We start from the raw sequence: 26,826 nt of genomic DNA on the forward strand, positions 1-26,826 counted from the left end.
TCAGTCATCTTAAGCATATACTAAGTACATTTTCGCTCCGCAGGCTTGTAGTTGAGCCCATAAACAGACATTAATTGGGGGATTAAAATGCTGCAAGTTAAAGCACCTAAAGGGATAGTTTGCCAAAAAACAAGTATTCTGTAATCATTTCCTCATCCTCATGTTTCCTCATTCTCAACCTGTGTCCACAATTTTTGTCCATACAGTGAACGTCAATAGGGTTCAAAATAACATGAGCTACTTTTATTGTATATACAAAACAATACATTTTTGTGTACCACAGAAGAAATAAAAAAAGTGAGTAAACGAAGACAGAATTTTCATTTTTGGGTGATTTGTCACTTTAAGAACATTCCTATGACATCAAATAGTGCATTTTTTGAAAATGTTCTTTTCCCATTTCTGTGTTTACACAGTTTTTCTTCTGGAACTTGACCATACTGGAATGGTGACATGAAATGGCTGAAATACAAAATAAATATTTTTGAAGTAAAGGCTGTTTAAAAATGTTGTCATCAGATTTGACTTTATGGATCTTCTTTGGAATGGCTTTTATAAAAAGCCTCACAATAATTCCATTGCTAAAACGTATTGCTCCATTTACCAGGAAAGAGGATAGTTTCATTTAAATGAAATTTGAATCCCAAACCGGATTGCTCCGGAGAACATGTAACAATGACATTTTATTTCCTAGTAAACATCAACGAACAAAAAAAAAGTTCACACACACTCATTGCAAACCTTTACATGTTTTTCTTTCTTGTCTTCCATGAGACACAAAATAAGACATTTTGAAGATATAAACACTCCATATACACTCTTGAAAAATTGGAACCAAAACTGTAAATATATGATGGTTTGTCATTGTGGATCAGTCAAAACCACTCATAAAAGAGATTAATATGAATCTAAATCTATATTTTAAGTCATACAATAGTTTTGTGGGGTACATTATTTTAAACTCATTACTCAATCATAATCCCACGTGATTCATAAACCATTGCAACCTGATCTCCAGTAGACTGAATCTTTCAGGATTCAAGGTCAACTAGTTTGTGGAAAAGATTAGACTCAGAGGAATGATTCGCTACTTCTCTGGTGAACTCTCATGAACTGCAGTGAATGTCAAGGAAGTTCAATGAATACTTCCTTCTGCAGAAAGAACGTTGTGTGGGTCTGAAATAACATGAGGGTGAGAAAATGAGTGAACAGTCCCTTCAAATGGATTTTACGTACAAGTCAAAAACAGGAAACTATCAAAAATGTTAAGCAACAAAATTAAAGCAGACAGCACAACTGTCATTATGAAGGTTTTATTAGTCATAATGAGAAGTAAGCCCACCCAAGCCTCAGCAATGGTGGATAAATGTACTTTATTCACATCTCATACATATATTTGCATATATTCATATAAAATACAGAATACAGTAGACTGTCACCCAGACACAATGACTGGGCCACAATTCCTTGTTTAGTTTTGGCACCCTGACTGGCTTCCTGACTAGCTGTGTTCTGCAGTCTTACAAATATGACACAGGATCCAATTGCGGCAGTTGGGACGTGCCAAATCTGAAAAACGGTTCCCTTGTACGTCCTTCTGATCTCAGCGTCACAAAACGGAGCAATAGTGTCTTCCGCCAACAGGGCTGGGGTGGGAATTTCATGGGCTGGCTCATATGGTCTATGGTTTGTGTTTATGGGGTTTTAAGACTGGGGGCAATGCCATATGCACACTTTTTTTTCACAGTTTTCACTCAGAACATCTAGGAGTGTTCACACTTTTGAAGTTGGTGCAGCTTATCTGTCACTATTACTTATTGACTCCTTATCAGGGCACCGACAAAGACTCCAAAGTAAGCGTCATCCCCCTTTAGACAGACTGAGAACTTCCAGTTCAGTGTTTTCCAGAATCAATTTGAGCATAAAAATGAATCTTGCATGTTTATAATCTGTGCTGTAACATTATCAGAAACTGCCCTTAAGTACAATGAGATGGTCTAAAGCAGTTTACAGGAAATCTGTGATGGAAAAAAGTAAATACTTTCACTGACGTGCCCCATCGAGAGCTTCAAAATGACCTATTAACTGCATGAAAACCATTAGAACACTACAATGAGAGACGTTTCCATCGCTGCCAATGTTAATACGAGTCTCTGTAAACATCCACTTTAACCGGGACAAGATATTATTTACCAAATGTCAACTTCACATTACATGCTGTATCTTAAAAACTGTCGTGCTCTAACTAAGAAAACAAAGACTGGGCAGACAACAGGTTATTCCCCACAACACAGGATATAGATCATTACAACCAGTTGGAGAAAGCAGGGTACAAAATCAAATCTGATCTCCTCTGAGTTGCGTCTCAAAGTCATTAGCGCTTGTCTATATGAGTCGTAGCTATCATAAATCAGTATGTACAGATTAAGCGCAAGACGTCAGATGTCAACATGCATAAATTGATTCGTACTCAGCAGGAGACCGTAGCCGGAACCGGATCGTGTTATGTTTTTCTTGGAAAGTCATCTGAAATGTCCTAGAGGATTTGTTTTTAATAAGACTAGTGCAATATCATTATTACATTATTTTTTTCCGTAATAAATATATGGCTGGTTATCCAAAAAGAATCTTTACAGGGAGAGCCATGCTATGAAAAGGCACAAAAATATGAGTAGAAGCATACATGTACATTTTCTATTACGGTTACTTACTGTTAGCGAGATCTTCCGACAGCGTCAAAGGACCATATTTAGCTGTTGTTGTTGTTTGTGGTGTACCGTTTTGTCTGACGTAACACTACTTGAGTTCGTTTTGACCCACATCTCAGATTTTTATTCTAAAGCAAAATCTACAAGCTATAAAACTCTCATGACCATTGACAAAAGCGGAGTCGTCTATAAAATTAGCAGCCACCAGAGGTTTTCTTATACTAAATGACTTCAAAAACACTGCAACAGACTTTATAAAAAGCTGTAATGCGGAACTAAGTGCATTAATCGCGGGTGTACTGAAAAGACTTTAATATTCGATATATAGCATTAAAAACTCATTCACATAATGCGTCTATCAGATGAGGAGCTATAATGGTACTTACAAGGTTGCAGCTAGTATGAACATAGGGTTTACTCTTGAAATACACAAGCGATTAAGGATTGCGAGATATGTTTTAAGGTAGAGATGATCGTGTATTGGTCATCTCAATGGATACTTGATGCCATGCAGGTCATGTCATATTCAGAAAATAAATAAATTAAGTCCACACCACCAGTCTATAGTGATAATAAAAACAATTCACAAATCAGATGATACAATCTGAGAACGACTTTACTGATTCAAGCACTCAAAAAAACTGAAAAGGCAGACGCCCTGACCAAAAGAAAGAGAGAGAACAAGGACCAAGAAAGAAAGAAGGAGATGGACCAGTGCAGCTGGAGGTAGTCAATTCTGCTTTTAGCTCCTTTTAGACAGCCATCTGCTCTCAAGCAATAATATGGCTGCCCTCCTTCTGAACTGCGGATCCTGCGCTCGAAAAAATGCGCTTGGCTATTTGACGTCGGGTGAATCCAATAGCGTGTGGCTTTAGATCTGTTGTTCATCTAATTCCTCCTGCACAGTCTCCTTGCGGTCTCCGAGAGGAGAAGGAAGTGTTAAAGAGCGTGTAGAGCGACTCTCAGAAGTTCTCAGAAGGAGCAACCGTGTCTACCCCAATGGGTTCAGCAGTTCTCAAAGAGCAGTTTCAGGCCAGTATGTGTCCTTCACAGCTAGAAGTTCAGTAAGGGAATCTTTCGGAGGTGGTGCTTGTTTGTTCCTGTCCGTTGTGCCGTCTGAAGCAGTGACTGAAATGCAGGTAATGAGAAACAAAATTATGGCCGCAACCTCTGTGAACTTTGTATACATCAGTAACAGTTTGTGTTAAAAGTGGGTTAAGTTAATACTTCATTTATTTTAAGAACGGATAAGATCATTATTTACCTGCGTTGGTTAAGCTGGGGCTGGATTTACACTGCCATGATAATATTTAATCTGTTTCTGGAAAAGGAAAACAGGAGGTTGGTGTGTTGCAATAACTGAATCGGCAAACAATTGAGTACAAAACTAGCTACAAAAAATGTTTGGACACTTAAAATGTATAAATGTTATTATTTCTCTTTCAGTCGGTCACGCTTGACGTTAAGTCGACGTCACCTACATTATATATATATAGTCATATATCATATATAGGGCTGTCAAATGATTAATCGCGATTAATCACATCCAAAATAAAAGTTTACATAATATATATGTGTGTACTGTGTATAATTATTATGTATATTTGAATACACACACATACATGTATATATTTAAGATATATATGCATGCATATACTGTATATATATTTATTTAATTTATATTATATATCAATATTTTATAGATAAATATAAAATACATGCATGCATGTGTGAGTATTTATATATACATAATAATTATACACAGTACACATATATTATGTACACAAATTTTTATTTTGGATGCGATTAATCACAATGAATCGTTTGACAGCACTAATATATATATTTAAATAAAAATGGAACATTGCAAAACACAAATTTGTTAGGTTTCATATTATATTTATTTATATTATTTAATGTATTTACTATTTTTATGCAGTGACCAATCTGAAGTATAACTTGATCATAGGGTCAATGTAAGTGTAAAAAATACAGCACACTATGTAGATTTGACTGTTGCAAACATTACTTTTCAGATATCTCCACATCTAATGGGGGTACACTGGCTTCCTCTCCTGAGAAAAGGGCGGGACCTTCTTCTGGACTCCGTTCAGTTTGGGGGGCGTTTCTTCTAGATTTAATCTGCATCACGAAAGGACGAAAAACAATACCAATCAGGACATAAAGTGAAAATGCTGTGATCTTGAAGACTCAGAAGGGCACACCACCACACGTACCTTCCACACCAACAAAAACACCACTGCAATGAACGGGATGGCGAGGAGCGACATAAGACTGCTCTCCACAACTTTCGGAAGGAATGCCCCTATAGAGAGAAGAGACTGGTTTTGTTAGTTTGCAAAGACTCTCTTGTTGTACTGTGACAGATAGCAAGATAACCTTTGATTCCTATGAAAAACTCGCCATCTGACCTACAAACTGTAGCTGGACAGTTTTCTTCAAATAAATGTTAAAGCTAAAAAAATAAAAATTCTGTCATGATTTACTCAACATCATGTAATGCGTTTCCTCAATAGATAGCTGGATAGTGTTCATTAAATAAAAATTAAAGAAATAAATAGAAAAAATAATAAAATAAAGGTACATTATTATAATTCAAATTATGTAGCTAATACTTTGTCAATCCTTCTTTTGTCTTACCCTGATTCACTATGGTAAGCCTATTATAAGTGTTAATATTTAGGACCTGGCGGAATGGTTTTCGCAGGAAAATGCACATACGTCACTCGCCTGTGCGTGTCTCGTCATATCCATAAATAAAGAAAAGTCGCTCCGGCTACTTTGACACGTATATGATGTGGGAGTGACAGGTTAGTTGTCACAACAAGCGAGAAAGGTTGACATAAAGCAGAGAAAAAAAAACAGAGAACAGAGGAGAGTCTGCTGGCGAAAAGAGAACGCGTCAGATCTCGTAATAAAACGAGAATCAACATTGGCTTGGCTTTTTGGAGATGCCGAGAACTGAGGGATTGGAAATGTTGTAAAAGCGACTTGGAGTTAGCGTTTATATTACTCAACAGGTGAGTACGGTATTTTATTGGACAGATTTATTGTTCTCTAATAGAATTCATTCACTGCGAAGGATTATCAATTGTGAAGGATCATTTCATTATGGGTTGTTGTGTATGCGGTGTCTATAAATATGTATAGCTACAGTAACATCTTCAGCTAGTCGGCTTCATATCCTTTCCATCTAAACTGGTTATCTCTTAAGCCTAGTAGTGAATGTTTTATGAGCAGTAGGATAATCTCTCTCTCTCTCACACACAATCACACAGAGCCGAAGCACAACCAAAACAAAGTTCTTCCGCAAAATGCATGCAGCTTTGTTGTTTGAGGGTCAAAAGTTACATAGTGTATCTTTAAAAAAACAAAAAACAATTTCTGTCATAATTTACTCAACTCATGTTGTTCCTGGATTCCTCCATAAAACCGAAAAAAATTCTATTGGATTTCTGGAGCTTGACGGCCTTATTCCCTATTCAATTTTATCATTTGGAAAACAGACGCCTCTCTTCTTGTGTTCCAGAGAAGAGAGAAAGTCGTGTAGGTTTGGAACAACATGAGGATGAGTAAAGGTTGTTGTTTTTTCTCATTTCTGAATCAACTATCCCTTGGTAGCGCACAATAGTGAGGATTGAACACATTTATGTGATATCTCACCTTTTTCGGGGTCATCAGGCAAACCGTTATGTTTCTCTAGAGAAAGCCAGAAACAGAGAAGCATTAAAAGTCTCAGATAGAAACCATTCATTGTTAGACGCTTAAAAAGTCGGACACAATCTCCTTTTCTCTCCGCCCCATGAAAGATCTGATCTGTCCGCTTTTAGAAAGAAAGAGCTTGCGCTTGGGAAGATCTGAAGATTGCTCTGTAATCAACATGGTGACAATTGGACTTCGATTCTGTTCTCCCTTTCATGCCGTTCACTAGGGAGCATCTCTTGGTTTTGAAACTCAGCTGAGACTCTGTCATAATAGGGCTGACAAAAACATGTAGCCTCTCTTGTTTTGTCCGGCGGCTCCGTTTGAAAAGGCGTGGAACACACACACATACACCCACGCACACACACAACGTGCGCAAAATTGCAACCAAAGCTGCCACAAGAGATATGATTTAAAAGCGGGTGTTAACATCTAAAACCTCAGTTGCAAATGGGCGGTCTTCCACAAACGACATTCTGCGGTTTCTCAATAGCTTCATCAAAAAATGACACAGACATCACTCTGCAATATATGGACCATGCCCTTCGTAGAAAAGCTTTTAAGACTGGTCTTGACATGCGCCTCACCATTTGTACTATGTTGCGCTGATGTTGTCGACGCCGTAGTGGTTGTCGTTACTGTTGCTTTTGTGGATGTGGGACATGGCGGGGGCTCGCAATCCTCGGCCTCTCTCGACGAATTGGCAGTGTTGAAAAAGTCCTCCACAAATTCAAAATACTGTGCCGTAAGCCACATCTCCTCTACATAATGGCACTCGAATTCTATCATTGAATCCTCCTAAAGGTACAGGAAAATAATGTGTTGACGGAATGTTTTACAAAATAATTAGAAGAAAAAAAAACATTTTTTAAATAGAAATATACATTTAAATGTACAAATATTTCAATCTCAAGAAGTCAATACCAGATTTTGCACTGCTTTACAAGATAAATGAAAAATGATTGTTATCAACTGATTTTATTTTATTCATTTTATTTTACAGTATGTGCACTTACGTGTACTTACATAAGAGAGTACTGTGTAATACAAGGTAACTACATGGATTAAGGTTAGGTTCAAAGTTAGTACCTAGTTATCACCCAATTATATACATGGGGAGCAGGACTGTAAAATAAAGTGCTACCAAATAGGTTATAAAAGTTTTGCTGAATGAAATACGCTTGTTTATTGTTATCACTTGGTTAAGGTAACTTACCAAGCCATGTCCAATGTGATACCGCATCTCTTGCAGTATTTGGACAAAAGTGCCTATATTATCTTTATTGGTGGATATGTTTCCAAACTTCTGCGCCAGGCCTTTTAAGCTCACCTCCAAGTGAAATACATTTAGCTTCACCCAGCACATACCACTCTTTAAGAAAAACAAAAGACATTACTTCGTTAACACCATGCTCGCTTTTATTGCTGTGAATGCTTCAATGAAGACTGAATAACCGCAGCAACTCACCACTTCTTTAGGTATATAACGTACTATAATCTTGTAGTCTTTTGGAATATTCTGTTTCTAATGGGAGAGAAAGAAATCATAAAAAAGCCAGTTCCAAGTGCCAAAGATTACACTGCACATGGTCATTTGATCATCAATAAAGATGCAAAACTGAAAATTTACTATTAAGTAACCACAATGTAAACATGGAATTACTGTAATTTGCTTTATAACCTTGGCTTAGGTATAGTTATGAAAACCGCAAACATATGTTACGTATTTACTTCAAAAGATTTACATTTTAATCACAGGTTATCAACCTTTCAGCAATGGCACGCACAGTGATTTGGCATCATAATTCATAAATATTTTGCTAAAGGAAAGGGAATACCATTAAACAACACACTTTCAAACAAAGCGATAAACTCAATAATACTTTCAGCAGGCCAATGATTTTTGATGATTCTAAAGAGGCTGTCTGCAACAAAGCATTTGTTTTATATATACGACTCTATTATCATACTTTGAACCATATGTCTGTGGCTTTCATTCCAATACACAAGACATAAATTTCAGCTCTTTTCCCTTGAGGATCGATAAATCAGCCGTTGCTGTTGTCTTTCAAAAAATACGCTCCGAAAAAAACCCTCACAGCACTGGAGAGATAAGAATGTCCAAGCTCTTACCAACAAAGAAATTTTCTTGATGTCATCTGTAATGGGATTTCCTATTTCACTGGAATAGGCAGCAACTGTCATGTACAGCAATAAATGGACACAGGTGCATATCCAAATCTGAAAAACAAGAATTAAAAGATCAGTCTGTGACTAATTGATCATATCTGAAATCGTTTAATAATACAGGTCTGTGTCCTAATTAATAATCTCTTTGTTAGGGGAGTGTTAGGCAAAACGGAAAATGTTTTCACTGCTATTTTAAGAATAACCGGGTCAGGTTTAATAGAATAAATGAACGTTTTTGTCTAGCAAACTCTCCTTTCCTTCCGCCGCTATAAAGCTGGTTGTCCCATGGTGGCTTAGAGCTTAAAGCTTTTTCTCCACTCTTTCCAGACCTACGATTTGAGCTTGTTGCATAACAAGAGGCAGATTTACTCTTAACCCTGATTACAAGGGTGATCCCAGAAAAACAATGCATGAGCCTTGTCGGGAGAAATGGGCCAGTAAAGGAAAGAGATTCAGCTTTGCTCGGAGAGAGAGAGCGGAGCAGAGGTGAAGGACAGACTCATCCGAGGACAGGCGGTTCAGCTGTGAGATGCTCCGAGTATGTAATTGCACAATCACAAAATTGATGCTCTGCAATTACATATTTTGGAAAATGATGTTGGTTTTGGGGTCACGTGACCTAATCACATTTACATTTAAAAACAGTTCAAATACAGCTAGAGCACAATGCATGGGTCTCGCTTAAAGCGAATGAATCAAAATTGAAAACCTCAAAAAATGATTCAAAACTGACCATATTTACTTTCTCAATGCATATTTCTTGTCTTATTGTGAATGATTCATGCTATTGATCATAACAACTTTCCTTTTTTACTAACATCACTGGGATGTGCAGGATATCGGATAATGTTAACCGATTTAACCAAACTAGCATTCTGTTAAGCTGCTGTTTTAGTAAACTAATATTGTATTAGTCTTTTTTTTAAGCAAACAGTGTTCGATTTATATAATAATAATTTATACAACAATAATTTAATTTAGCTGTCGTTTAGCAAATTAACAATCTATTTGTCTTTTTTTATTAAACAAACTAGCATTCTATTTATCTTTTGGTTAAGCAAACTAACATTGTATTTAGCCATTGTTTTAGCAAAACAATATTTTTGTCTTTTTTTTAGCAAACTAGCATCCTATTTAACCATTGTTTTAACATTCTATTTAGCCTTTGTTTTAATAAAATAACATTCTATTTGTCTTTTTTTTTTAGCAAACTAGCATTCCATTTAACCATTGTTTTAACAAATTAGCATTCTATTTAGCTGTTGTTTTAACAAACTAGCATCTATTTGTCTTTTTATAGCAAAAAACGATTAAGTAGTTGTTTTAGCAAACTACCATTGTGTCTTTTTTAAGCAAAACTAGCATTCCGTTTAGCCATTGTTTTATCAAACTAGCATTCTATTTGTATTTTCTATAGCAAAAAATGTACATTCTATTTAGTAGTTGTTTTATCAAACTAACAATCTATTTAGCCATTATTTTTTAGCAAACTAGCAGTGTATTTAGCCATTGTTTTAGCAAACTAACATTTTATTAAACTTTTATTACGTTACGGTTCGTAATGTACACTTTTCATTGTTCAAAATAAACACTTTTTACTACTACTTTTTCTCATTGGATATCCTGATTCATTTGGAAATGTGACATGCAAACACCATGGCAGGGCATTCAAGAAAACAGTGAGACACAACCCAATACAAAGACCAAACACATTTAGACTAAATATGAAAGGTTGGAGAAGTGGTGCTTTAATGGTGATTTTACAGAATTTAAATTTAAAGAAACTGAATTTACAGACTGTATAAAAACAGCATGCAAATTAAAGCACCACCACTAAACTAAGTATTAATATAAGATATATAAGAAAATCTAGATAAACTAGTCTACCTCACTAACACTAGATACGTCTAAACTATCAGGAAACTATCTCCAATTCCATGCTACCAGTTTTTTCTAACAGACTGCCTGTTTACATGAAAAGTAAATAGATCCTACAGCCATAAGGAAGAACCTTGTTTCATCCCAGATTGCATCAATTATTTTTATTGAGTCAAAGTCACATTAAATTGACATACATTATTACTGTTAAGCAGGTCATATGCTTTTTAAGCAAACCTACCAATTTATGGAAATGGAATGAAAGCAATAATGGAAATGAAGCAATAATAGTAAGTTCAAATTTCCTTTCCAACCAACACTTCCTGGTTAAATAGGGCATGTTTATTTGCATCAAACTATAAATAAGACTGGCCATATGTAAATGCTTAGGTCTTGCTTTGAATGAATGGACTGCAATATGTAAATCAAAGTAAACAAAGTTAGTACACATGACAGCATCTGGAATTTAGTATGCACTCAAACAAGCAGTTTATCTGTAGCAAGTCTTTCAGACAGCATTATCGAGGACTGTAAAGAGCTTGTGTGTGTCATGAACCAGATGAGAATTTGTTGAAATGTGGTGACTGAAGCAACACATGGAAGCCCAGATGTTTTATTGGTTATATTAATCAATTATTTGACTTCCTCCAAGACTTTAAAGTGCCTTTATAGCTAGAACTACGATTTCAGCAAGTACTTTGGACACAACAACAAATGCTTGTCTCTCACCCATTTAAATGTTAACCATTTATTCTCACTAGTGCTCAAATTCAACGCTGACTGTCATAAATCAATATAGTGTAAGCAAAGTGAACTGCTGACAGGATCAACTGAACATGTTGCTCCCAAAACATTGGCACAAGCAGCCTATGTAGGCAGCATTTAAGGCATCATGGTTTGTGAAAGTGAAGGCATTTCCAAAATGCTGTCTCCTACAATACCTTTCTTAATGGTGAAGGCAATCCCAGAATGCACTGCTATGAGGTTAAAATGAATTCAAGAAACATGTTTTAAAATTAAAAATAGCTCAGTATATATAGAAAGAGATGATTTATCCAAAACAGGGTTATTCTGCCCTATAAAAAATAAATAAAAACGAATTATTTCTCACAATGTGATTCTATACTGTATCACAGTTGCAAATTAATTTCTCATAATATAACTCTATATACTGCAATTGCAACTTTTTCCCTTCAATTACTTTATATCCAGCAAGCAACATGACTTTATATCTCACAATTGTGACTCTTTAAAACGCAATTAGTGCTGTCAAATCGATTAATCGTGATTAATCGCATTCAAAAAAAAGTTTGTGTTTACATAATATATGTGTGTACTGTGTATAATTAATCACGATTAATCGATTTGACAGCACTAATCGCAATTGCTACTTTTTTCTTCATAACTGCAACATTATCCAAAATATCTCACAATTCAATTTTTGTTTTTCATACTTGTAAAGTTACAATTGCAATATGTAAAATTACATTGTTAAATCTGACTATATATATCTCAATAGCAAGATGGTTAATATCCTGCATTGTGACTTTACATCTCGCGAGTACAAATTTCTTTTAAACTCTTCTAAAATTGTGTACAAAAAAAGACTTTTGATAGGACAGTATAGCCCGCTGAATTATAAACACAACAAAATTTTAAAAGTGTTAGCTTGCTGCAACAGAGCAAATGAAAGAGGTCACTTTCACTTAGCTGGACAAAGGAGATGTGAAGCAGAACAATATCTCATTATGGCTGACCATGAGCTGATGTGAACACCGGCAGAGAGGAAAAAAATGACAGCGACAGACAACTCAACCCTTCTTTTTGAACATCATGTTAAGAGTAACTCTGTTGGCTATAGATTAAGACAATTACCAGAGACATGCTGACCAGACACTTTGATCGCTAAGGTTTATTAACTTTGCAAGCTCACCAGACATACAAGCTCATTCTGAACAATGTACCATTCACTACATAATCTTATTAGTGAGAACAGAGCCCAGTGTAGCACATGGTGCCAAAAAAAATGTCTAGTCACCATCTATCTTCTTTCTTTTCTTCCTTTCACAGTCATTACTTTGAAATCTCATGGTGTACATCAGTTTAGCACTTCAAATACAGGCAGAATCCCAATGACTGATATTAGCTAGCTGCATATTAGCTATAACACAAATGCTAACACTTCATGCTACAAGGAAAAAGCTAAAAGATTCTAAACATGCGAGATAAATAATACAGTCCCTTAATTTTGATTAAAAAAGTGACCAGATGTGAGTCCGGAAGACAGCTTTGTAAAGTCATGTGATCTGCTTACACAGGCCAGAATAGCAAGAAGACAAACATCAGTGGCCGGAAAACTAGCATAATCGTTTCAGCCTCTTCGCTGAATAGTCAGCGACCAGTATCCACTCAAAAACTACTTAAATCAAATTTGCTTCAGCAAATTGCACTCAAGACTCCCCGTGTCCATTCAGGTGCACTTTACAAACCTCTGGCTAACTGAATAAACACTAGCTAAAGATGCTATCACATGTCCTAAAGAATATATATGCTTTCTCATGTTGCCAAGACAGAAGAATGCTAATTCTTCCTCCCCATTCATGACTCTACACTTCTGTGCTTCGTAATGATTATTTTTTCCAATGGGGTTAGTCAGTAAAGTCAAAGTCATTGGGTGCTGCTAAACATCTTAAACCAAATGAAACAATAGTAAAAGACGTAGCGGATTAATCCCAGCTGATGCAACATCAATTACACCGCAATGTCCCCTTATGAGTTTTTAAATAGAGGGCAACAGGCCACAGGAGTCCAATGAAATGTGATCTGGCTATTTGATAGCTAATTTAAAGGGACTCTATGACTGGGTGGGAGCAAAAATAACAATAGCCTGGGCAATAGCCGGTCCTGGAGGGAAGCCTTGTTCAGTAACTAACCAAGAAAAGTAGTTATGCTAATGGAACCCACCCAAAGCTTTGAGGAGAACACTGAGAAAATCAGTTTTGAGAGAAAAGAAATGCAACGATATTATCGCGAAATTACAATTTCCAATCGTTAATTGAGCCAGGCACTGAAAAGCAACTTGGGGTACACCAATTTCCGCTGTAAAACAGCAGGCAAATGGAACACATAATACAGAAATAATAATAAAAAAACTAATGAGAATCATATTATATTTTAGGAGTTTATTTTCATTGACATATTCAGTTTACAAAGTGTGCCAATGAAAGCAAGTGATTTATTTGCCGGTCCAGTGATTTCATTTCTATCATTGGGTTCAATTCACTTTAAAGAGTCCATTATACAATTAAGCTCTTTACAAACACGGATGAAGTTTCACCCTTTATTGTAAATGGCCATCCGCTATTGAAAACCTTTTTATTTGGATAAGGCTTAGCCTGTGTCAAAGCCAGGTAAGTATAAGGAATAAAAGGATATGGAAACAAAATAAATAGGTGAGCAGGCTTGCAATGATGTTGGCGATAATGCACCATTAAATTATGGTTCAACCCACAACACAAATGGTAATTTCTGGTACTTTATCTCCAGAAAGGCTTGCTAGACTTATTTCAAACCACATATTTATCCATTAACTCGTTAATGTATCATTTTTTGTCAAAACACTGACTCAGCTCATTGTGTGTTTGGGTGGACTAGTGGACTTCAGCTTCTTAATTTACACTCTATAAAAATCTTCACTTCGTCAGCCATCTTTACAGCACACGATGAATCATCAGACATGACAAAATCAGATTTATCAGATAGATCGTAAAATGTCTCAACCGTAGACACAACAACACACGATCGCTCATCCACATCCCAAACAGGAAAGAAAAAAATACTTAATTGCACCACAAAAACATTTCTAAATCCATAAAATCTGTTATTAAGATCCTTCCACCATACACGCCAGAATTGCCCATCAATAATAACTCTTTATTAAAAATTGGCTTCTTTTGTCTTAGTGCTATTGCTGCAGTTTTTTAGAAGCAAGATATGAGATTTAACCATGGTTATGAAGGAAAACAACCTCTTGCTTAGTAGACTACAACAATGACTACCCACTTTTTAAGCGACTCCTATTCATTTTCATTTAAAAATAATTCTTTACTAAAGAGTTCTCTACAAAATTTGATTTGAAGTAACAATGTATGCACATGATGGAAAAAGACAACAGTACTTGACAGCAAATTTATGATGGACAACACATCCCATAAAGCACTGCGAATAATGCAGTCCATCTTTGTCTTTTTAATATATTTTCTTACCAGAGCACATTCTTTATTGCAGTAAAGCTGCAAAATCCCATATTAACTAACATTCGGTAGTTACCTAGCTAAGACTTTTGCACAGTACAGGACCTTCCAGGGATTTTTTTTTTAAATAAAGTTGAAAAAAAAAAAAGACTGACTTATACACAAGCATATGCCATTGCTTAAAAATTCGTGCTAGCTCTGTCTTGAAAGATTTATCACTTATACCAGTTTTAAAGATTATGAATGTGATTACTGCTATGGTCTACTCTGTACAACATAAGCTACACCAGCAATACTGTAGCTCATTTCATTTGCAATGACTTCACAGCTGGGGTGCTAATATACCATTTTCCATGTCTAATTTCAGAGGTTAAACAGGCAAATCACATTTGTACAGTTAACACAGTCCATACACAAGAATGTCAACTGTCAACTACCTGCACATTTCACAATTTCAGAGTTTTCCAGGAAGAAGCACTGGTGTAGTATGCGCTTCATGTGTGAAGAACATACCAGACAGAAATCTGGTATGAGTTACTCATGAAAAGGAAATACAATGATGCAAAATTCAATTTTTTTTTTTTTTTTTACCTACTGCAAGATTGCTAGTTTTTTATGCATAAAGTACTTCCTCATAGTCACATTGCAAACTGTCACTTATTTTTGCCTTTGGGCTTGGCATACAATTGAAGGTGTTTGCTTTCATGCTAGATGTTTCACATAATTGTACATCAGTTTTGGCAAAGGGGACAATGTATGTCACGGGTGAGGGAAAGAAAATTAGTTCAATGATTATTCACATACTAGGTTAGCTTTTTTTAACTGTAGCCAGAACACACTTTTGATCAGAAATCCAAACTGTCACGTGTACAGTATGAGAAAGCTTCCCTGCACTATGTTTGCCAATGATTAACTTTATTTCATGTAAGGTTACAAGTGATGATGGGAACAATAAATGATATTCAAATATAGTGGCACACTCTTGAAAATGAAGTTTTTCGCAGCGATACCAAAGAAGAACTGTCTTTGGTTCATCAAAGGACCTTTAAGTAAACAGTTCTTGAAAGAACCATTTGTTAAAGAACATTTTATTAATCTAAACCCTTTTCCACTATAAAGAACATTTAAAGGCCCTTAAAGGATGTAGGTTCTTCAATAAACAAAGAACCTTTGTTTTTAAGAGTGAACTTAAATAAGTATGTCTATGGTACTCCAAAAACAAAGTGTTTCATTGAAGCGGTAGTCGAGCAGTCAGTGTGAACGCTACAACATTTGGAGGTGTCACGCGGTGTCATGCACCACATGCTCATTTATCATCCTAAAACTGCCTTACTCCCAGCGAGAGGTAATGCAAATTCAAAGCAGGCCAAAGAAGGTGCAAGGTGAATGACATCTGTCTGCTCTACATACATCACTATAAGTCTTCTTGAAGTGAGAGTAAAAAGATCCTTACAACATGGAAAATGTTGTTCAGGTGAATGCTCACAATTTACAGTAGACAAAAGACAAGCGCAAAACCTCAAACAGTTCACTTAAAGGAACGGAGGGGAAGCGTTATTGGCGCTGGTAGAGATGCATTTCGATAAATATCCCCCACAGTCAATGAAAACCATTTACATTGGATTATATCCTCTTGTGCAACATATCCAAGACAGCGAGTAATGTATCAGGAAAATCTAGTTTTCACAAAATATGTTCGTGTAGCACCTGTATACCTTCAAAGGTCGTGTCGTTTTATCGTAGTTATTTTACTCTTCAATTTCGAGGACTTTTTATCTATCATGGATCAAGTTTTAATTGTCATATTCATCACATACAGGCCTATCATCAAGATGACACCACAGACTGTCGAAGACAATATATTTTGTTACTGAACGTCAATAAAAAGCTGATTTCCCCCCCTGCGCGAACGTTTGATCAGACCGAATTATGCATGTTTCACAACATTTTAAAACAGTTTATCCCACTAAAATGGAAAACTTAAGCTTCATTCCCTAACCCTTTAATTTCACTTTCGACCATTTCTATGTCAAACTCCTAAGATTGAGTAAAAATGACTAAATAGATAGTGACAAGTTAAGTGTATGGAAACAAGAATGTTGTCAGAATGACCGGCCTCTGCAATATCAAGGCATGTCTGTGGTATTTAACGTCAAGTTAATTTGAAATAAACCATTATCTAGTTTATATAGCTCCTTCCACACCCCCACCTACTAATTAAGTGCGCGCAATTGCGCGTGTTCGTGCGCATTTAGCGTCTTAAAATTCGATGCAATGAAGTCTGACAAGACGAAGACTGTTGCTTTAATCTGCTGTAATACAAAACATGCTATTGTGTTCATTTACATTTCCTCCAGTTATTGTCTGCAGACAGTGCAGTTTTTGTAGCGCAACGTAGCGAAAAACAAAAGCAAATCACATGTGATTCACGCAAAATTACTCGCGTTAAAGCAAAAGCCGTTCACTTACGTTTGACTTCTTCATATGGAACGAGAGGAGTAACTCCAATGTCAGCGAAACCCTATTTTATCTTACTTCGGCGGGCAGGGAAAGGGTTCTCTTCATCCCAAAGGTACATATCCAAAATCATCATAAAGTAGAATCCAAGTCGGGAGGGAAAGAAAGTCACCTAAATCTGCGTAATGATGGTAAGTATCCAGGTAGACGCTTCATACCGCACGATGGAGAACGGAAGGCTGCGGAAAGAATCAAGAGTTTTTTTTCCAAGAGCAAAGCCTTTTTATCGTGTGACTTCAGCGCACTCCCGCCCACCCCAGTTTCTCTCGGTCGTCTACTGCCCTGGGTCTCACTCAATCGATTTCACAATCACCATCCAAACGTCCAACTGAGATGTATTTTAATGGATATGTTTTCCTGCTAATTTTCGCAGGATGGAGTCGCTTGTTTATGGCTCGTGACTGCAAATAGTTTGTAAGCTGTTTTGAGTTGCAAGTCTCTGGCGCTGGAGTGTTTTCGCCCTGAGGCGTAATATAAATGCTTATTGTTGGCGTCTTTCTGGAAAATGTTCCACAATGCGCCCGTGTTTACTTCATCTTATTATTCATGTACTAACGGTATATCAAAACGTCTTAACTTAGGCGACGAAGAGCAAAACAAAATAGGCTAAAATTGGACTTTGTTATTATGGAAACAAGAAATGCAGCGCAGCTGACCATTCAAAGTTTCACGGAAAATTTAGTGTAAACTAGCAGGGAAGATATTTGGCTGGTTACATACTGCACATACTTGAGATTTAACCAAATATGCAAATCTCATGTGCTCAAATCACACGTGTTTCACTCTTCTGTGTTATATGGCCGAATGTGACAGACTTGTGTCGTGTGCTAACACTGAGGTAAACAGTGACATCTACAGCAGTAGTAGGCTACAGTAGGCTAAAACTAGCTAATATAGTGGTAAACTGTTTTAAAATCAAGTTAGCCAACCTTTTAGACAATGTGAAATAAGATGGAGGTGAAACTAGTTGGCTAGGACACTAAATAAAATATGAAATAAATTATGAAGAAAAATAAATTACTGCATAGCCCCTAACATGAAAGCTTCAATATTCAGAATATTTCACTGTAATGAAACAAAATGCAGCGTTATTGTGATATTTCCTGTAGGCAAAGCTTACTATCACTATTAGTTGAGCAACTGACACATTTTACCACACTGCTACCATTCTGGAATTGTTTTTATTAAAAATATAATTATTATAATATACTTCATTACAAAATGAATTCTACCTGCAATATAGCAAATAAGCTACTCATTGAAATAAAATAAAAAAAGTGTAACTTTTCTTATGTGCATCTCAGCTCAGGACTCCTTTTTAATTGTATTGTTGCATGACAAAAATGGTGCGATTTCTTAGATAGGCGCTATTGTGTTGGATGGAAGCTTATCCACTGACCCATCTTACCCCGTCCTTGTCTACTAAACACACAATGAGAGCACACCGAATGTTTCATTTGAATTGTTTTCTTTAAACATAAAATAATAAAACTCACTTTTCAAGAGGACATACATAAAGTGGGCAGCTACCCAATTGAATATACTGTTAAAACGCTTTAAAATACTAGAATGATATAGCAAGCAGAAAACACTGGCTGGAGTTCATCGTTTTTGGAGCCCTGACAGACAGAACATTTTCCATGTTTCAATGTGGATTGCAAGTACAGAGTTTACCACCTTCAATGCATAATTCATAAATGAACTGTTGAGAAAGTGCCCCTTACATAACCTCACCTATGACATTTGGATGTGCCAGTGGAAAGACCACCACTTGTAAAGGTAACAATGCACAATTTTATGTCACTATATATTTAAAAATCTATTCAGGACATATTTTGTTGTCTGGAAAGAAAATGCTTCTATGCCAAATATTATTTTAGCATAGAAAAGTTAAGAAAATGAATTTCACGTAAAAGCAAATATAGCCTAATATAATTTTGGTCCCTTGAAACCCTACAAACATTACATTTTTATAATAATTTATTTATATATATCAATACATAATTTAATTTATTAAAAAAGAACAACATTTTAGAAGGAGATAGTCCATTATTTAGTTTTAGTGCAGAAATCTCTACAAGATTTCTCTCCAACTTATTTCAGTCTATATAAGAATAATATTCAATCAGTTTTTTTCGAGCACATTTTGAGGCCATTTACTGAAAATCGCTTTGTTTACAAAAATCTCCATTTCCGTTTTCATTCCTGTGGGACATTCTTTAAAGCTTGTCTGATGAACCAAGAGGAATGGAGCTTTGCAAATGGGCCAATTTTTTTTTGTTTTTTACTTTAAAAAAATGTGGTCAGTTTACCCAAGATGGATCAACTTACCCCTTGACATGGTATGGGGCAAGTTGTGCCACTGAGTATATGGCCCTGTCTTAACGATGCCATATAAATATTTATTTTAGAAAAAAGTTGTTTCAGATGAGCAAAACTGGCTTCTTACCCCACTGTCCTCTACTGCAGGGCAACATTTCTCTGCGTATATGTTTTACCTCCAAGTATTTCTTGCAGAACAGTGTTCAGTGTCGACCTTTGACCAAACCCTTGAACTCTTTCTCCTATGAGAGTGTTGTTTTATGGGTATGTCCGCTCTATGAACTAATGCACTGTCATACCTCTTTGATAATGATTTCATCTATTATTACAGCTTTTTCCTCTTTCTCCTGCTCTCACCAGGCTGTCACAGGTTTCACTTCACCTCCCCTCGTGCACACTTGCATCTGTGCATGTAGGAGGGATAACTTAATCGTCTTTTATTTTCTGTTGCCTGTTTTTCTTGATGTTGAGGTGTAACTTAAGATCAGACAGTGGGTTAATTTTTCACTCCATGACAGACAATAATTTAATCAAGCCGCTGAAATCTTGCAATTTCACTTCTCTCAACACTCAAAATGCATCACTTCATCATTTGACCCTCTAGAGCTTGCACATTACCGAGAAAACACAGGGGCTTTCAGACTCTTCAGAGATTTCTTTAGCCCTCCAGGCCTATGATGACTGTCTATCCAAAAATTTATGTTTCCCACCAGCCCTTACAGAGCCCCTAGAACACGTGTAGGGAATTTTTCAGTGATTAAGACGACATGTTTGTTGTAGTAGGGTTAGATAAGTTGCAGAAAACTTTAAGGAGAATTGTGTATGGCATTTAAAAAAAATTGTAATGAAGTACATGAAAGCGTAATATAAATGAATTCATAAATTCATATGAAACGATAAATTCATAAAACGTCTCCACAGTCCACACACAAACATATATATATACATAGGTGCTGGTCATATAATTAGAATATCATCAAAAAGTGGATTTATTTCACTAATCCATTCCATTCAAAAAGTGAAACTTGTATATTATATTAATTCATTACACACAGACTGATATATTTCAAACGTTTATTTCTTTTAATTTTGATGATTATAACTGACAACTAAGGAAAATCCCATATTCAGTATCTCAGAAAATTAGAATATTGTGAAAAGGTTCAATATTGAAGACACCTGGTGCCATACTCTAATCAGCTAATTAACTCAAAACACCTGCAAAGGCCTTTAAATGGTCTGTCAGTCTAGTTCTGTAGGCTACACAATGGGGAAGACTGCTGACTTGACAGTTGTCCAAAAGACCTTGCACAAGGAGGGCAAGACACAAAAGGTCATTGCAAAAAAGGCTGGCTGTTCACAGAGCTCTGTGTCCAAGCACATTAATAGAGAGGCGAAAGGAAGGAAAAGATGTGATAGAAAAAATTGTACAAGCAATAGGGATAACCGCACCCTGGAGATGATTGTGAAACAAAACCCATTCAAAAATTTTGGGGAGATTCACAAAGAGTGGACTGGAGCTGGAGTCAGTGCTTCAAGAACCACTACGCACAGACGTATGCAAGACATGGGTTTCAGCTGTCGCATTCCTTGTGTCAAGCCACTCTTGAACAACAGACAGCGTCAGAAGCGTCTCGCCTGTGCTAAAGACAAAAAGGAAAAAAAGTGGTACAAAGTTATGTTCTCTGATGAAAGTAAATTTTGCATTTCCTTTGGAAATCAGGGTCCCAGAGTCTGGAGGAAGAGAGGAGAAGCACACAATCCACGTTGCTTGAGGTCCAGTGTAAAGTTTCCACAGTCAGTGATGGTTTGGGGTGCCATGTCATCTGTTGGTGTTGGTCCGCAGTGTTTTCTGAGGTATAAGGTCAACGCAGCCGTATACCAGGAAGTTTTAGAGCACTTCATGCTTCCTGCTGCTGATGCAGATTTTATTTTCCAACAGGACTTGGCACCTGCACACAGAGCCAAAGCAACCAGTACCTGGTTTAAGGACCATGGTATCCCTGTTCCATAGAAAATCTATGTGATCTAATTGTGAAGAGGAAGATGCGATATGCCAGACCCAACAATGCAGAAGAGCTGAAGGCCACTATCAGAGCAACCTGGGCTCTCATAACACCTGAGCAGTGCCACAGACTGATCGACTCCATGCCACGCCGCATTGCTGCAAAAATTCAGGCAAAAGGAGCCCCAATGAAGTATTGAGTGCTGTACATGCTCATACTTTTCATGTTCATACTTTTCAGTTGGCCAAGATTTCTAAAAATCCTTTCTTTGTATTGGTCTTAAGTAATATTCAAATTTTCTGAGATACTGAATTTGGGATTTTCCTTAGTTGTCTGTTATAATCATCAAAATTAAAAGAAATAAACATTTAAAATATATCAATCTGTGTGTAATGAATGAATATAATATACAAGTTTCAGTTTTTGAATGGAATAAGTGAAATAAATCAACTTTTTGATGATATTCTAATTATATGACCAACACCTATATATATATATATATATATATATATATATATATATATATATATATATATATATATATATATATATATATATATATATATATATATATATATATATATATATATATATATATATATACACACATTATATTATATCATAATAATATGATATACTTGTGTATGTGCGTATACGTACTATTCATACTATTTATCTTTAATATATACACCGATCAGGCACCAATATTCCTAATATTGTGTTGGTCCCCCTTTTGCTGCCAAAACAGCCCTGACAACACCTCAAACTCATTGCTGTGCTCCTCAAACCATTCCTGAACCATTTTTGCTTTGTGGCAGGGCGCATTATCCTGCTGAAAGAGGCCAAAGCCACCAGGGAATACTGTTTTCATGAAAGGGTGTACATGGTCTACAACAATGCTTAGGTAGGTGGTACGTGTCAGAGTAACATCCACATGGATGGCAGGACCCAAGGTTTCCCAGCAGAACATTGCCCAAAGCATCACGCTGCCTCCGCTGGCTTGCCTTCTTCCCATAGTGCATCCTGGTGCCATGTATTCCCCAGGTAAGTGACGCACACACACCTGGGTATCCACGTGATGTAAAAGAAAACGTGATTCATCAGACCAGACCACCTTCTTCCATTGCTCTGTGTTCCAGTTTTGATGCTCACGTGCCCAATGTTGCCGCTTTCGGCGGTGGACAGGGGTCAGCTTGGGCACCCTGACTGGTCTGCGGCTATGCAGCCCCATATGCAACAAACTGCGATGCAATGTGTATTGTGACACCTTTCTATCAGAACCAGCATTAACTTCTTGAGCAATTCGAGCTACAGTAGCTTGTCTGTTTGTTTGTACCAAACGGGCCAGCTTTCGCTCCCCACATGCATCAATAAGCCTTGGGTCAAAGGGTCAAAACTATGAACCTGTTGCCAGTTCATCACTGTCCCTTCCTTGGACCACTTTTGATAGATACTGACCACTGCAGACCGAGAACACCCCACAAGAGCTGCAGTTTTAGAGATGCTCTGACCCAGTCGTCTAGCCATCACAATTTGGCCCTTGTCAAACTCAAATAACAGGTGCCATGATGGAGAGATAATCTGTGTTATTCACTTCATGTTATGCCTGATCGGTGTACTGTATTTAGCATGTTTCTAGCATGTTATATGTTTGACAACAGTTCTTCTAGTGTGTAGCTTTTCATTTCTAAAACAACCATGTAGGAAGACACATCATGGCCATATTCCAGGATGGCAATAGCCTCTATCACACAGCAATCCCGGTAGTTTACCATAAAATTACCAAAATGACTTTAAATACACAAATATGCTGTTCACACAAGCAACGGCGTCAAAATGTTGTTTCGTTTGGTCCCAGTATACAGTGGGGAGAACAAGTATTTGATACACTGCCGATTTTGCAGGTTTTCCTACTTACAAAGCATGTAGAGGTCTGTAATTTTTATCATAGGTACACTTCAACTGTTAGACGGAATCTTAAATCCAGAAAATCACATAGTATGATTTTTAAATAATTAATTAGCATTTAATTGCATGACATAAGTATTTGATCACCTACCAACCAGTAAGAATTCCGGCTCTCACAGACTTGTTCGTTTTTCTATAAGAAGCCCCCCTGTTCTCCACTCATTACCTGTATTAACTGCACCTGTTTGAACTCGTCACCTGTATAAAAGACACTCGTCCACACTCAATCAAACAGACTCCAACCTCTCCACACTGGCCAGGACCAGAGAGCTGTGTGAGGACATCAGGGATAAAATTGTAGACCTGCACAAGGCTGGGATGGGCTACAGGACAATAGGTAAGCAGCTTGGTGAGAAGGCAACAACTGTTGGCGCAATTATTAGAAAATGGAAGAAGTTCAAGATGACGGTCAATCTCCCTCAGTTTGGGGCACCATCCAAGATCTCACCTCGTGGGGCATCAATGATCATGAGGAAGGTGAGGGATAAGCCCAGAACTACACGGTAGGACCTGGTCAATGACCTGAAGAAAGCTGGGACCACAGTCTCAAAGAAAACCATTAGTAACACAGTACGCCGTCATGGATTAAAATCCTGCAGCGCACGCAAGGTCCCCCTGCTCAAACCAGCACATGGTCAGGCCCGTCTGAAGTTTGCCAATGACCATTTGGATGATCCAGAGGAGGAATGGGAGAAGGTCATGTGGTCTGATGAGACAAAAATAGAGCTTTTTGGTCTAAGTGGCTCCGTAAGAAGCATCTCAAGGTCCTGGAGTGGCCTAGCCAGTCAGACCTGAACCCAATAGAAAATCTTTGGAGGGAGCTGAAAGTCCGTATTGCCCAGCGACAGCCCCGAAACCTGAAGGATCTGGAGAAGTGGACCAAAATCCCTGCTGCAGTGTGAGCAAACCTCGGCAAGAACTACAGGAAACGTATGATCTCTGTAATTGCAAACAAAGGTTTCTGTACCAAATGGTTTTAGTTAATTATTTGATGCTATAAAAATGGTGAGTGTGACATCATGATTGACAGCTTATCTGAGCGAAGTCACTGAGGCAGCAACAGACTTTTTCGAGACTATAGGAGATTGGAGCTTTAACTTTAATTTCTACATTTCCATAACTGTTTATTTCACAACGACATAATGAGTTGTTCTGCAGTAAACTGTACAAACCGATTCTGCGGGAGTGTGGGCGGGGCCTTGATACGGTGGCTCAACTTCACGCTCACTACTGGGTCTCTAAGGCTGGGTCTTGAGCGCAAATGTTAAAAAAACTGCGAGACGTGGCGCAATGGTCAAAGATGCTCATCTAGCGCATATTTAAATAGAAAAATTATTAAAAAGCTTACTGAAAACAGTGTGGAGTACTGTCATCTCCATAAGAACTTTAACTGGCCCAAAAAGCGGACTTCTTAAGTCAGCGTGTTCTGTTTTTTTACATGCTCATACCAGTAATCTTCATTCTGCATTAATACAGAGCACATTACCGGTAATTTACTGCTAATGTTACAACTTCCCGTAGCCTACTGGTAAATTCCCAGAATCAATTTACCTGTATTTTTTGAAAAGGGTTCTGTTCACACATGATCTCTTACTGGTAATTTACAGGTAATTTACCAGTAAAGACTGTATGTGTGAAAGGGGCTATTGTCAAGATTAATCAGGCTCAAATTGTGAATGGTTGGTAGGGAGCATGAAGAATAATTTTCACCTGTGAATTGCACCTCTGAGTCCAGACCTTACATTCATTGAAAGTCTTTGGGATGTGCTGGAGACTTTGCTTTGTAGGCTTTGTTAGAGTAGACGGAGTGCTTAAGTCCTGCACTATCAATAATAGATCTTGACCAAAAATGTATGCACCTGTTGATGGAAATAACGTCACACTATTTATTTCCATCAAGAGGTGCAAAAGGAAAAGCTACATACTCTATCAATTAGAGTTAAAAGAACTGTTGCCAAACATATATGAAACTGAAACAGTGATAATAATCACAGCAATAATGATCCAATCATTGAATCTTAAGCATTTGCCTATTTAAATCCAGAGCATATCCAAAACTACAGCTCTTGTGGGGTGTTCCTGGTCTGCTGTGGTCAGTATCTATCAAAAGTGGTTCAAGGAAGGAACGGTGATGAACCGGTGACAGGGTCATGGGCGGCCGAGGCTCATTGATGCACGTGGGGAGCGAAGGCTGGCCCGTGTGGTCCGATCAAACAGATCAAGAAGTTAATGCTGGTTCTGATAGAAAGGTGTCAGAATACACAGTGCATCGCAGTTTGTTGCGAATGGGGCTGCATAGCCGCAGACCAGTCAGGGTGCCCATGCTGACCCCTGTCCAATGCCGAAAGCGCCAACGTTGGCACGTGACCATCAGAACTGGACCACAGAGCAGTGGAAGAAGGTGGCCTGGTCTGATGAATCACGGTTTCTTTTACATCACATGGATGGTTGGGTGTGTCAACACACATGGCCCCAGGATGCACTATCGGAAGAAGGCAAGCCGGCGGAGGCAGTGTGATGCTTTGGGCAATGTTCGGCGGTACACCCTTTCATGGAAACGGTATTCTCTGGTGGCTGTGACCTCTTTCAGCAGAATAATGCGCCACAAAGCAAAAATGGTTCAGGAATGGTTTGAGGAGCACAACAACGAGTTTGAGGTGTTGAATTGGCCTCCAAATTCCCCAGATCTCAATCCAATCAAGCATCTGTGGGATGTGCTTAACAAACAAGTCAGATCCATGGAGGCCCCACCTCACAACTTACCGGACTTAATGGATCTGCTGCTAACATCTTGGTGCCAGATACCACTGCACACATTTAGGGGTCTAGTGGAGTCCATTGAGCGATGGGTCAGGGCTGTTTTGGCAGCAAAAGGGAGACCAACACAATATTAGGAAGGTGGTCATAATGTTATGCCTGATTGGTGTATATATTAAAGATAAATTGTATGAATAGAAGATAAATATATAAAATGTATATAGGATTTTAAAGATATGCATCACAAATATTTAACCAAGAATTTTTGGTGATAAACACTGCCACTATTTTATGAGACCAAAGCCTCTCTTAAGCTACTGCATGTTCCCAGTAATACATCAGAATTTACTGCTATAAGCAATACCACATGTTGGGAGGGCTGGAGCAGGGTGTTCCCAAAGAGGAGGAGAGCGCAGAAAGACAAGAGTTGGTATGCACAGCATTGCTAGCAGAACAACCAAACCTGACAGATACAAAACACAAGTGTAATTTGAAGAAGGTCTA

General features: G+C 37.4%; 1 protein-coding gene across 1 annotated transcript; it reads right to left on the minus strand.

Annotated features, from left to right (window-relative positions):
* Positions 1-217: 217 nt before the first annotated feature.
* On the minus strand, positions 218-17,800 carry kitlga (kit ligand a). The gene is made up of 10 exons (XM_079810036.1): positions 17,222-17,800; positions 8,565-8,672; positions 7,900-7,956; positions 7,648-7,803; positions 7,019-7,229; positions 6,393-6,428; positions 4,946-5,034; positions 4,738-4,850; positions 3,973-4,029; positions 218-3,836 (listed from the first exon to the last, which is right to left on the minus strand). The coding sequence occupies exons 1-9, from the start codon at positions 17,234-17,236 to the stop codon at positions 3,999-4,001; spliced, it is 816 nt and encodes a 271-aa protein (XP_079666162.1). The 5' UTR covers positions 17,237-17,800; the 3' UTR covers positions 218-3,836; positions 3,973-3,998.
* Between the last annotated feature and the right edge of the window lie 9,026 nt (positions 17,801-26,826).

The sequence above is a fragment of the Gobio gobio genome (genome assembly GCF_949357685.1).
Source record: "Gobio gobio genome assembly, chromosome: 25".
Lineage (NCBI taxonomy): Eukaryota > Metazoa > Chordata > Actinopteri > Cypriniformes > Gobionidae > Gobio > Gobio gobio.

Bases quoted from the DNA above. Each gene is read 5' to 3' on its own strand.
- kitlga (XM_079810036.1), bottom strand. The intron at 7,957-8,564 runs GTAAGAGCTTGG...CTCTCCCATTAG, and splicing joins TCAAGAAAATTTCTTTGTTG to AAACAGAATATTCCAAAAGA. The intron at 5,035-6,392 runs GTGAGATATCAC...TTCTCTCTATAG, and splicing joins GCCTGATGACCCCGAAAAAG to GGGCATTCCTTCCGAAAGTT.